The sequence below is a fragment of the Gobio gobio genome (assembly GCF_949357685.1).
Source record: "Gobio gobio genome assembly, chromosome: 23".
NCBI classification, from domain to species: Eukaryota; Metazoa; Chordata; class Actinopteri; order Cypriniformes; family Gobionidae; genus Gobio; species Gobio gobio.
Genome location: NC_137119.1, coordinates 43,224,239 through 43,237,990, shown reverse-complemented (window position 1 = coordinate 43,237,990; position 13,752 = coordinate 43,224,239). Strand labels below are relative to the sequence as shown.

Below are 13,752 nucleotides of genomic sequence, written 5' to 3'. Positions count from 1 at the left end.
GATTTATGGTCATGGATTGTTGATTTGGGGTCATAGATTGTTGATTTATGGTCATAGATTGTTGATTTGGGGTCATAGATTGTTGATTTGGGGTCATAGATTGTTGATTTATGGTCATAGATTGTTGATTTATGGTCATAGATTGTTGATTTATGGTCATAGATTGTTGATTTATGGTCATGGATTGTTGATTTGGGGTCATAGATTGTTGATTTATGGTCATGGATTGTTGATTTGGGGTCATAGATTGTTGATTTATGGTCATGGATTGTTGATTTGGGGTCATAGATTGTTGATTTATGGTCATGGATTGTTGATTTGGGGTCATAGATTGTTGATTTATGGTCATGGATTGTTGATTTGGGGTCATAGATTGTTGATTTATGGTCATGGATTGTTGATTTGGGGTCATAGATTGTTGATTTATGGTCATAGATTGTTGATTTATGGTCATAGATTGTTGATTTATGGTCATGGATTGTTGATTTGGGGTCATAGATTGTTGATTTATGGTCATGGATTGTTGATTTGGGGTCATAGATTGTTGATTTATGGTCATAGATTGTTGATTTATGGTCATAGATTGTTGATTTATGGTCATAGATTGTTGATTTATGGTCATGGATTGTTGATTTGGGGTCATAGATTGTTGATTTATGGTCATAGATTGTTGATTTATGGTCATAGATTGTTGATTTATGGTCATAGATTGTTGATTTATGGTCATGGATTGTTGATTTGGGGTCATAGATTGTTGATTTATGGTCATAGATTGTTGATTTGGGGTCATAGATTGTTGATTTATGGTCATAGATTGTTGATTTGGGGTCATAGATTGTTGATTTATGGTCATCGATTGTTGATTTATGGTCATAGATTGTTGATTTATGGTCATAGATTGTTGATTTATGGTCATGGATTGTTGATTTATGGTCATGGATTGTTGATTTATGGTCATGGATTGTTGATTTATGGTCATCGATTGTTGATTTATGGTCATAGATTGTTGATTTATGGTCATGGATTGTTGATTTATGGTCATCGATTGTTGATTTATGGTCATAGATTGTTGATTTATGGTCATAGATTGTTGATTTATGGTCATAGATTGTTGATTTATGGTCATAGATTGTTGATTTATGGTCATAGATTGTTGATTTATGGTCATAGATTGTTGATTTATGGTCATAGATTGTTGATTTATGGTCATAGATTGTTGATTTATGGTCATCGATTGTTGATTTATGGTCATAGATTGTTGATTTATGGTCATAGATTGTTGATTTATGGTCATAGATTGTTGATTTATGGTCATAGATTGTTGATTTATGGTCATGGATTGTTGATTTATGGTCATGGATTGTTGATTTATGGTCATGGATTGTTGATTTATGGTCATGGATTGTTGATTTATGGTCATGGATTGTTGATTTATGGTCATAGATTGTTGATTCGGGGTCATAGATTGTTGATTTATGGTCATAGATTGTTGATTTGGGGTCAGATTGTTGATTTGGGGTCATAGATTGTTGATTTATGGTCATCGATTGTTGATTTATGGTCATAGATTGTTGATTTATGGTCATAGATTGTTGATTCGGGGTCATAGATTGTTGATTTATGGTCATAGATTGTTGATTTGGGGTCAGATTGTTGATTTGGGGTCATAGATTGTTGATTTACAGTCATAGATTGTTGATTCGGGGTCATAGATTGTTGATTTATGGTCATAGATTGTTGATTTATGGTCATAGATTGTTGATTTATGGTCATAGATTGTTGATTTATGGTCATAGATTGTTGATTTATGGTCATCGATTGTTGATTTATGGTCATAGATTGTTGATTTATGGTCATCGATTGTTGATTTATGGTCATAGATTGTTGATTTATGGTCATCGATTGTTGATTTATGGTCATAGATTGTTGATTTATGGTCATGGATTGTTGATTTATGGTCATCGATTGTTGATTTATGGTCATAGATTGTTGATTTGGGGTCAGATTGTTGATTTGGGGTCATAGATTGTTGATTTGGGGTCATAGATTGTTGATTTATGGTCATAGATTGTTGATTTATGGTCATGGATTGTTGATTTGGGGTCATAGATTGTTGATTTATGGTCATAGATTGTTGATTTATGGTCATAGATTGTTGATTTATGGTCATCGATTGTTGATTTATGGTCATCGATTGTTGATTTGGGGTCAGATTGTTGATTTATGGTCATAGATTGTTGATTTATGGTCATAGATTGTTGATTTATGGTCATCGATTGTTGATTTATGGTCATAGATTGTTGATTTATGGTCATCGATTGTTGATTTATGGTCATAGATTGTTGATTTATGGTCATCGATTGTTGATTTATGGTCATAGATTGTTGATTTATGGTCATGGATTGTTGATTTATGGTCATCGATTGTTGATTTATGGTCATAGATTGTTGATTTATAGTCATAGATTGTTGATTTATGGTCATCGATTGTTGATTTATGGTCATAGATTGTTGATTTATGGTCATCGATTGTTGATTTATGGTCATAGATTGTTGATTTATGGTCATCGATTGTTGATTTATGGTCATAGATTGTTGATTTATGGTCATGGATTGTTGATTTATGGTCATCGATTGTTGATTTATGGTCATAGATTGTTGATTTGGGGTCAGATTGTTGATTTGGGGTCATAGATTGTTGATTTGGGGTCATAGATTGTTGATTTATGGTCATAGATTGTTGATTTATGGTCATGGATTGTTGATTTGGGGTCATAGATTGTTGATTTATGGTCATAGATTGTTGATTTATGGTCATAGATTGTTGATTTATGGTCATCGATTGTTGATTTATGGTCATCGATTGTTGATTTGGGGTCAGATTGTTGATTTATGGTCATAGATTGTTGATTTATGGTCATAGATTGTTGATTTATGGTCATCGATTGTTGATTTATGGTCATAGATTGTTGATTTATGGTCATCGATTGTTGATTTATGGTCATAGATTGTTGATTTATGGTCATCGATTGTTGATTTATGGTCATAGATTGTTGATTTATGGTCATGGATTGTTGATTTATGGTCATCGATTGTTGATTTATGGTCATAGATTGTTGATTTATGGTCATCGATTGTTGATTTATGGTCATAGATTGTTGATTTATGGTCATAGATTGTTGATTTATGGTCATAGATTGTTGATTCGGGGTCATAGATTGTTGATTTATGGTCATCGATTGTTGATTTGGGGTCAGATTGTTGATTTGGGGTCATATATTGTTGATTTATGGTCATAGATTGTTGATTTATGGTCATAGATTGTTGATTTGGGGTCATAGATTGTTGATTTATGGTCATAGATTGTTGATTTGGGGTCAGATTGTTGATTTGGGGTCATAGATTGTTGATTTATAGTCATAGATTGTTGATTTATGGTCATAGATTGTTGATTTATGGTCATAGATTGTTGATTTATGGTCATAGATTGTTGATTTATGGTCATAGATTGTTGATTTGGGGTCAGATTGTTGATTTGGGGTCATAGATTGTTGATTTATGGTCATAGATTGTTGATTTATAGTCATAGATTGTTGATTCGGGGCCATAGATTGTTGATTTATGGTCATAGATTGTTGATTTGGGGTCAGATTGTTGATTTGGGGTCAGGGATTGTTGATTTGGGGTCAGATTGTTGATTTGGGGTCAGGGATTGTTGATTCGGGGTCATAGATTGTTGATTTATGGTCATAGATTGTTGATTTATGGTCATCGATTGTTGATTTATGGTCATAGATTGTTGATTTATGGTCATAGATTGTTGATTTATGGTCATGGATTGTTGATTTATGGTCATCGATTGTTGATTTATGGTCATAGATTGTTGATTTATGGTCATCGATTGTTGATTTATGGTCATAGATTGTTGATTTATGGTCATAGATTGTTGATTTATGGTCATAGATTGTTGATTCGGGGTCATAGATTGTTGATTTATGGTCATAGATTGTTGATTTGGGGTCAGATTGTTGATTTGGGGTCATAGATTGTTGATTTATAGTCATAGATTGTTGATTCGGGGTCATAGATTGTTGATTTATGGTCATAGATTGTTGATTTATGGTCATAGATTGTTGATTTATGGTCATAGATTGTTGATTTATGGTCATAGATTGTTGATTCGGGGTCATAGATTGTTGATTTATGGTCATAGATTGTTGATTTGGGGTCAGATTGTTGATTTGGGGTCATAGATTGTTGATTTATAGTCATAGATTGTTGATTCGGGGTCATAGATTGTTGATTTATGGTCATAGATTGTTGATTTGGGGTCAGATTGTTGATTTGGGGTCAGGGATTGTTGATTTGGGGTCATAGATTGTTGATTTGGGGTCAGATTGTTGATTTGGGGTCAGGGATTGTTGATTTGGGGTCATAGATTGTTGATTTGGGGTCAGGGATTGTTGATTTATGGTCATAGATTGTTGATTTATGGTCATCGATTGTTGATTTATGGTCATGGATTGTTGATTTATGGTCATAGATTGTTGATTTATGGTCATCGATTGTTGATTTATGGTCATAGATTGTTGATTTATGGTCATAGATTGTTGATTTATGGTCATAGATTGTTGATTTATGGTCATAGATTGTTGATTTATGGTCATAGATTGTTGATTTATGGTCATAGATTGTTGATTCGAGGTCATAGATTGTTGATTCGGGGTCATAGATTGTTGATTCGGGGTCAGGGATTGTTGATTTATGGTCATAGATTGTTGATTTATGGTCATCGATTGTTGATTTATGGTCATAGATTGTTGATTTATGGTCATAGATTGTTGATTTATGGTCATAGATTGTTGATTTATGGTCATAGATTGTTGATTCGAGGTCATAGATTGTTGATTCGGGGTCATAGATTGTTGATTCGGGGTCAGGGATTGTTGATTTATGGTCATAGATTGTTGATTTATGGTCATAGATTGTGGATTTATGGTCATAGATTGTGGATTTATGGTCATAGATTGTGGATTTATGGTCATAGATTGTGGATTTATGGTCAGCGATTGTTGATTCGAGGTCATAGATTGTTGATTTGGGGTCAGGGATTGTTGATTTATGGTCATAGATTGTGGATTTATGGGCAGCGATTGTTGATTCGAGGTCATAGATTGTTGATTTGGGGTCATAGATTGTTGATTTATGGTCATAGATTGTTGATTTGGGGTCAGGGATTGTTGATTTATGGTCATAGATTGTTGATTTGGGTTTTTGAGTGTGGGATCATGTTTGATCAGATCATGTTTAGATTAGTTTGTGTCTGGTGCGGCCTCAACTCCTCCACTGATATAGTGGCTTGTGTGAGATTTGCCTCATGACTGATTTTCGCTCCAGAGCGCAGACAGTGTGTAAACCGAGCTGAACCCGCCTCTAACCCGTGGACCGTATCCCACCCGGAGGTCCGGACCGGGTTCGCGGCGCCCAAAGTGCCGCTGTGACTTTGCTTCCGTCCTGTCACGTCTTTTCAGCGTCAGCCGCTCTGAGCCTCCGGGTTTGTGGCAGGGGGTCCAGAACCGCCACTTCGGATCAGGCTGGATTGAGTCAGGAGGTTCTCCACCCAGATGAGCTCAGAGTCAGTCAGAGACGCGGCTCAGGCCCGGCGCTCTAACCCAGTCCAGCCGCGTGTGTGTGTTGTGTGTTTGAAATGGGGCAGGTGAGATGAATGCATGGATTTACCGTCTTTAATCAACAGAAGTATCATTATCTGTGGTCTTACAGGCACCGTGAGTCCGCTGACGCCGTGGAAAGAGACACAAGGGCCACATCAGAGCGACCAGCAGCCGTTTGGGTCAGAACTGCTATCAGGTGAGTTCACAATGCAGATTATTCTGCCCACTCACACCGCAAGAAACCGCCTGACCGATGTAAACTGGCCAAGCTCAGTTTGTTTGGTGTTATGCAGCATTTAAGGATGGTTTTACCTAAAATACTGGGTAATATCAGATAACTACAGGGGTTGAGGTCTAGTGATATGAGTTGTTTCCGTATGAAAGCACTGGCAGAAGTTGTGTGAAGTCGGCCGGTTTGATTAGCGACTGCCAGATGGAGAGAACGATCAGTGAACAGATATCATTTTTATATTTAGGGTGTGTATTTATTATACAGGGTGTTCTGGTTGGTTGCTAGGGGTCTCTTGCAAAAATGTAGGACCCTATGGAAGCCGTTTAATTTTTTCCTAAAAATCATTAAAAAAATATTTAATGGTTAAATACATTTTTTAGTAATCAAAAAGCATGCCTTAGTAATTGAAATCATGAAACTTGTACAATCCAACAACAATTTATTAAAAGTTTAACAAAAATGACATATTTAAGGCTCTATGAAATACGTTTGTTTTTCTCAAACATTCTCAAAATGTTTCCTGGATTCCATTTTAATGGTTAAATGTATGTTTAATTAATTTCAATTCATAACATTAACAATTTATTCATTTAAAAATATTTTGTATTTTTTCAGAAATTTGGTGCTGTTTTTCAAATTTTCTTGTTATAAAATGAAGGCATAAAACATATTTTAATCATATAAAATTAAACAAACTTTTTTTCAAACAAATATTATTATTATTATTAGTGCTAATATTATTATTACATTGAGATGTAGCTAAATTCTACTCTACAACGGTAATATATTTCTGCCACACATTTAAGTTAAACTGAACTTTTATTTTGACGGGTTGCCGTGAAGATCTTTGAGTTTCTGTGTTTATGACGGTAGTTTGTGTGTGTCTGTGTGTGTGCGTGCGTGTGTGTGTCTCTCTGTGTGTGTGTGTGTTTGTCTCTCTCTGTGTGTCTCTCTCTGTGTGTCTCTCTGTGTGTCTCTCTCTGTGTGTCTCTCTCTGTGTGTCTCTCTGTGTGTCTCTCTCTGTGTGTCTCTCTGTGTGTGTGTGTGTTTGTCTCTCTCTGTGTGTCTCTCTCTGTGTGTCTCTCTGTGTGTCTCTCTCTGTGTGTCTCTCTCTGTGTGTCTCTCTGTGTGTCTCTCTGTGTCTCTCTCTGTGTGTCTCTCTGTGTGTCTCTCTGTGTGTCTCTCTGTGTGTCTCTCTCTGTGTGTCTCTCTGTGTGTCTCTCTCTGTGTGTCTCTCTCTGTGTGTCTCTCTGTGTGTCTCTCTGTGTGTCTCTCTGTGTGTCTCTCTGTGTGTGTGTCTCTGTGTGTGTCTCTGTGTGTGTGTGTGTGTCTGTGCGTGTGTCTGTGCGTGTGTCTCTGTGTGTGTGTGTGTGTGTGTGTGTGTGTGTGTGTGTGTGTGTGTGTCTCTCTGTGTGTCTCTCTGTGTGTCTCTCTGTGTGTCTCTCTGTGTGTGTGTGTGTGTGTGTGTGTGTGTGTGTGTGTATGTGTCTCTCTGTGTGTGTGTGTGTGTGTGTGTGTGTGTGTGTGTGTGTGTGTGTGTGTGTGTGTGTGTGTGTGTGTGTGTGTGTCTCTGTGTGTCTCTCTGTGTGTGTGTGTGTGTGTGTGTGTGTGTGTGTCTCTCTGTGTCTCTCTCTGTGTGTGTCTCGGTGTGTGTGTGTGTGTGTGTGTGTGTGTGTCTCTCTGTGTGTCTCTCTGTGTGTGTGTGTGTGTGTGTGTGTGTATGTGTCTCTCTGTGTGTCTCTCTGTGTGTCTCTCTCTGTGTGTGTGTGTGTGTGTGTGTGTGTGTGTATGTGTCTCTCTGTGTGTCTCTGTGTGTGTGTGTGTGTGTGTGTGTGTGTGTCTCTCTGTGTGTCTCTGTGTGTCTCTCTGTGTGTCTCTCTGTGTGTGTGTGTGTATGTGTCTCTCTGTGTGTCTCTGTGTGTGTGTGTGTGTGTGTGTGTGTGTGTGTCTCTCTCTGTGTGTCTCTGTGTGTGTGTGTGTGTATGTGTCTCTCTGTGTGTCTCTCTGTGTGTGTGTGTGTGTGTGTATGTATGTGTCTCTCTGTGTGTCTCTGTGTGTGTGTGTGTGTGTGTGTGTGTGTGTGTCTCTCTGTGTGTCTCTGTGTGTCTCTCTGTGTGTCTCTCTGTGTGTGTGTGTGTGTGTGTGTGTATGTGTCTCTCTGTGTGTCTCTGTGTGTGTGTGTGTGTGTGTGTGTGTGTGTGTGTGTGTGTGTGTGTGTGTGTGTGTGTGTGTGTGTGTGTGTGTGTGTCTCTCTGTGTGTCTCTGTGTGTGTGTGTATGTGTCTCTCTGTGTGTCTCTCTGTGTGTGTGTGTGTGTGTGTGTGTGTGTGTGTGTGTGTGTGTGTGTGTGTGTGTGTGTGTGTGTGTGTGTGTGTGTGTGTGTGTGTGTGTGTCTCTCTGTGTGTCTCTCTGTGTGTCTCTCTGTGTGTCTCTCTGTGTGTCTCTCTGTGTGTCTCTCTGTGTGTCTCTCTGTGTGTGTGTGTGTGTGTGTGTGTGTGTGTGTGTGTGTGTGTGTGTGTGTGTCTCTCTGTGTCTCTCTCTGTGTGTGTCTCGGTGTGTATGTGTGTGTCTGTCTGTGTGTGTCTCTGTCTGTGTGTGTGTGTGTGTGTGTGTGTGTCTCTGTGTGTGTGTTTGTGTGTGTGTTTGTGTGTGTGTGTGTGTGTGTGTGTGTCTCTCTGTGTCTCTCTCTCTGTGTGTCTCTCTGTGTGTGTCTCTGTGTGTGTGTGTCTCTGTCTGTGTGTGTGTGTGTGTGTGTGTGTGTGTGTGTGTGTGTGTCTCTGTGTGTCTCTGTGTGTGTGTGTGTGTGTGTGTGTGTGTGTGTGTGTGTGTGTGTGTGTGTGTGTGTGTGTGTGTGTGTGTGTGTGTGTGTGTGTGTGTGTGTGTGTGTGTGTGTGTATATGGTAAACGAAACCTTGCGTCTACTCCATTCATTCACTCTGAGACACAGAACATCCAGGATTCATATTTAAATAGGCTTTTGCAGTGTAATGTTCACAGACACGCGTCTGACATCAGATGCGTCATGATAACTGTACTGACCTGCTTTTCATTTATTCATCAAAAAATGGACATTCAGGGAAATACAGTAAATTCAGTTTTTATGACTGGATTCTGCGGATTCATGGGGGAAAACAATAGGGCCCTAAAAATGTGCTCATCAGTTCTTTATAGCTGTTTAGTGCAGGTGAAAACACAGCGTCTGATCCGTTAGTAAAGTCAGTCATGACTGCAGCACAGACGCTGGTTACGGTTGTTTATAATGTCGTGTGTCTTTGCAGTTGTTGTGATCTTCTGATAAACGGCATTTGTCTGTTTCCTTTCAGTAGTAATAACCAGCTGATCGTTATCAGGGCTCTGAACCGGTTCAAGGAACGAAAACCGGAAACGAACGAAATTTTAAGAGGAACAAAAACGAAATCAAAATCAATTTGAATCGTTCTGAACAGAAACGTTCATTTGAAATGACCATTAACCGGTTAATAACGTTATTTTATCGTTCTTTTTATATTTTAATTTGGCAGTGACCAATCATGAATAGAGTATTAAGGCATGTGACGCTGACGGATGAAGCGTGAGTGAAATGTCATCTATTAATCTACCGGTAGCGCAAGTCAGTGTGAGCGCATTTACACGCCTCAAGTACATTTCTCTCCCCGCTGAGGTCATCAATGAAAGCGCAGGTATTGGAGGACATTCTTTTCGTATGTTTAAATAAGCAGTTCGGACTTTAAGCTCAAATAGACTGATTTAGGCTAGTTTGTGGATTCTGTTTAAGCCTATCCAAGTAGACTATAGCATCTATCAAACATTTGTCCTATAGTCTTTCAGATTGCCAATAAAGCTGACTGGATTTGATTATGGGATGCAAGGACGTGTTTCGCAGTGTTTCCTTTGAAATTAGCAGTTGACGGTGCATTAAAAGAGCAATGGTTATCCAGTTTATTTATTCTTTATTCATGCAATTTTTTAAATAAGTCGAAAATAAGCCACTTTCGATTGTCTAACGCTCCATTAAAACAGCTCAATATTTGTCCCGCTGTTTATGCTTTGTAATTAATGCATGTATTTCTGTTGTGGTTTTAAAAATGTTATGAAATAAATATTCAAGTTTAATTACCATGCGTTATATTATCATTGAGTGAAAATAAGTCTATTTATACATATTTGTTTAAAGTATAGGCTAAATTAAAATAACGTTATTAACCGGTATTTTTTCAAATCAAACCGTTTTCGGAACAGTAATGTTTATTGAGGAACGCAAAAACGGAAACGCTATAATATCGATTCTGCTCGGAGTGACCCATTGATATTTTTTTATTGATTGTGACCGCGTGTTCTCTCTCTCTCTGTAAAGCCTCTTACAAAACACTGGCCACTTTTCTCCTCTCATTGAAATGCAGCTCCGCATCCTCACACCTGTTGTTTCTCCTCTCCGTGTTTCTCTAGGACCGATGTCTGGTTTTCCGGGTTCAGAGTCCAGCCCGGCCCAGATGATGGACAGCAGCCCCATGGGCCCGTTCTCAGGTGACCATCCTCACTGACCGCTCCACATAATGAGAGAACTAAATCACCTCATCACCCGGATCATTAGAGCCTTGGGGCCGGATTTACTAAACAGGGCAAATTAGTGTGAGATTCCACAGACGCCGTCGATCATTCACATAATGACCAACGCAATCCACCAATCAGACATGTTTTTTTGGGGGCGGTAAATAATGGCGCAAACACCAGTAAATTGACTAGCACAAACCTTAGTAAATCACCTCACATGATTCACTTAAATACTTTCCTCTCATAAATACTGCGTCTGAAAGGGAAACTCCCACAAATGCATATGCAATAGAGACAGAGCGTATTTAGGCCACGCCCACACCCGGGGGGGAAAACATATTTTATTTAACAGAAGTTCCCTTTCAAAGCCTACAGCGAACGGCCGGTTTGTTCTACATCCTGTACTTCCTGCTTTAATGACGTCAGTAGAACAGTTTGTTGACTAAACTCCGCCCACAAGAGTACGCGAAAAAGGGGGCGTGGTCTTGTTGCTCCCGCGTGGAGAAGAGGAAGTGTTGTGTTTGTAGAGTGTGTTTGTCGCCATGTCGTTCAGATGCTGTTATTTTCATCCCGGAGTCAAATCACCTCTTTTGGCCTTCAGGGGCTGTAGTTTGAGCACATCTCTCCGTTATGGTAAGAGGCGTGACCTTTCCGGGCAACGTGCGCTAAGCTGCTGTCCAATCACAACACGGGAACCGTTTGCCCAATCAGAACTCGTTACGTATTTCTGAAGGAGGGACTTCATAGAATAAGGAAATCCTCAAGCCGTTTTGAGGACCGTGAAAACAGCGGTATACAGATCGGTAAATTGTGTGAAAAATATTGTGTTTTTTTTACACGCGAAACATGAACACGTTATATTGCACACTGCAAACACAATCAAAGCTTCAAAATCCCAGGAAAAACGGGACCTTTAAGAAATTTATATCACCGATAAAAAGCACAGATTTGTCAAATAATACATGTTTTTTTACAATAAATCCTTAGACCTTTCCAATGATTTTTAGTCATAGGCTGTCTGCATACTAGCAGGTAACCGATAATTTTTAGTTTTCTGTAAAATATAAATATTATTATTATTATTAAACTGTCATATTTATTCTTAAATGCTCTATTTAAATTTTTTAATGAATGTTATTGTAATAGTAATATTTCTTATTTTTATTTAGCAATAATAATCATAATTATTATTATTAGTCACATTAATATATAAACATAAAATGTTATATACAACCCCAAATCAGAAAAAGTTGGGACATTATGGAAAACGCAAAAAAAAAAAAAGAAGTGATTTGTGATTACTTTGACTTGTATTTCATTGCAGACAATATGAACACAAAATATTTCATGTTTTGTCTGGTCAACTTCATGTCATTTGTAAATATGCATCCTTTCCTGTCATTCAGACCTGCAACACATTTCAAAAAAAGCTGGGACAGGAGCAATTTAGGGCTAGTAATGAGGTAAAATGGTTAAATAATGATGTGATTTGAAACAGGTGATGTCAACAGGTGATTGTAATTATGATTTGTTACAAACGCAGCATCCAAGAAAGGTCTAATCCTTTAGGAGCAAAGATGGGCCGAGGATCGCCAGTTTGCCAACAAATACGTGAGAAAATTATTGAAATGTTTAAAAACAATGTTCCTCAAAAAAAGATAGGAAGAGATTTGGATATTTCACATTCAACAGTGCATAACATAATTAAAAGATTCAAGGAATCTGGAGGAATTTCAGTGCGTAAAGGACAAGAGCGCAAGCCTAAGCTGAACAACCGTGATCTCCGATCCCTCAGGCGGCACTGCATCAAGAATCGTCATCTAGAAGCGATATCACCACATGGGCTCAGGACTACTTTGGCAAACATCTACTGTGGTCAGATGAATCAGTATTTCAGGTATTTTTTGGGAGGAATGGACGCCGTATGCTCTGGACCAAAGAAGAAAAGGATCATCCAGACTGTTACCAGCAACAAGTCCAAAAGCCAGGGTCTGTCATGGTATGGGGTTGTGTCAGTGCCCTTGCCAAAGGTAACTTGCACTTCTGTGAAGGCTCCATTAATGCTGAAAAGTACATAGAGATTTTGGAGCATAATATGCTGCCTTCAAGAAGACATCTTTTCCAGGGACGTCCATGCATATTTCAACAAGACAATGCAAAAGCACATTCTGCACACATTCTGCAGTGCTGGCTGCGGAGGAAGAGGGTTCGGGTACTTGACTGGCCTGCCTCAGTCCCGACCTGTAGAGAATAGAGAATGTGTGGAAGAGCCCGAACTGTTGCCCACCTTAAGACTTGTTTGCAGGAAGAATGGGACAAAATTACACCTGAAACACTTCATCACTTGGTGTCTTCAGTCCCTAAACGTCTTTTAAGTGTTGTGAAAAGGAATGGCAACATTACAAAGTGGTAAATGCTTTACTGTCCCAATTTTTTTTTAAATGTGTTGCAGGTCTGAATGACAGGAAAGGATGCATATTTACAAATGACATGAAGTTGACCAGACAAAACATGAAATATTTTGTGTTCATATTGTCTGCAATGAAATACAAGTCAAAGTAAATTTAGAAATCACTTCTTTTTTTTTTTTTGCATTTTCCATACTGTCCCAACTTTTTCTGATTTGGGGTTGTACACACTTTTCATTTGTAAAAATTAATAAATAATAATAATCGCAATTTTAACCAGAATAATCGCAATAAGATATTTTCCCCAAATCGTACAGCCCTAGTAAAACTTTATCCAGAATGGCAGCAGAGCTGCTTCCTCTACTGTTCATGCGTGAATTTGCATTTTTACCTCAGCCTGGGGCTTATTATTTCAATTTTGGTATGAAGAGGTCTTTACCGTGGCACAAAAATATAACTTTATTGTTATAAAACAAAAACAAGCCCAGCCCAGGTGAGAAAAAGAAATGCAAAATAATGTAACACATTACTTTTCTTAAAAAGTAACTAAGTAACTCAATTAGTTACTTTTTAAGGGAGTAACGCAATATTGTAATGCATTACTTTTCAAAGTAACTTTCCCCAACACTGGCCAAACTCGTCCCTACTTTACACTAACTGCTCTTCAGAATCCTATGGGTGATGTCACGGACACTACGCACATATTTATTACAGTCTAAGGTAACATGAAAAAATATTAAATTCAAAAAGCTTTTTTTTTTGTCTTATTATATAAAATATTTAATTATTTCTCAAATCTCAAATACTTTGACTGCATCTTTACTGCTTGAGTTTTGGGGTGTGTGTGTGTGTGTGTGTGTGTGTGTGTGTGTGTGTGTGTGTGTGTGTGTG

General features: G+C 38.2%; 1 protein-coding gene across 9 annotated transcripts in view; it reads left to right on the top strand.

Moving 5' to 3' along the window:
* Window positions 1-13,752, top strand: part of LOC307119820 (uncharacterized protein) — a 152,505-nt gene that overhangs the window by 62,006 nt on the left and 76,747 nt on the right. For all 9 annotated transcript variants that reach the window (XR_013815681.1, XM_079806393.1, XM_079806398.1 and 6 more), the window contains 2 exons: window positions 5,781-5,867; window positions 10,349-10,426. Coding sequence is in view for 8 of the 9 variants with exons in the window: in XM_079806393.1 (XP_079662519.1) it covers window positions 5,781-5,867; window positions 10,349-10,426 (165 nt within the window). In the remaining variant the exon portion in view is untranslated. The remainder of the gene's footprint in view (window positions 1-5,780; window positions 5,868-10,348; window positions 10,427-13,752) is intronic.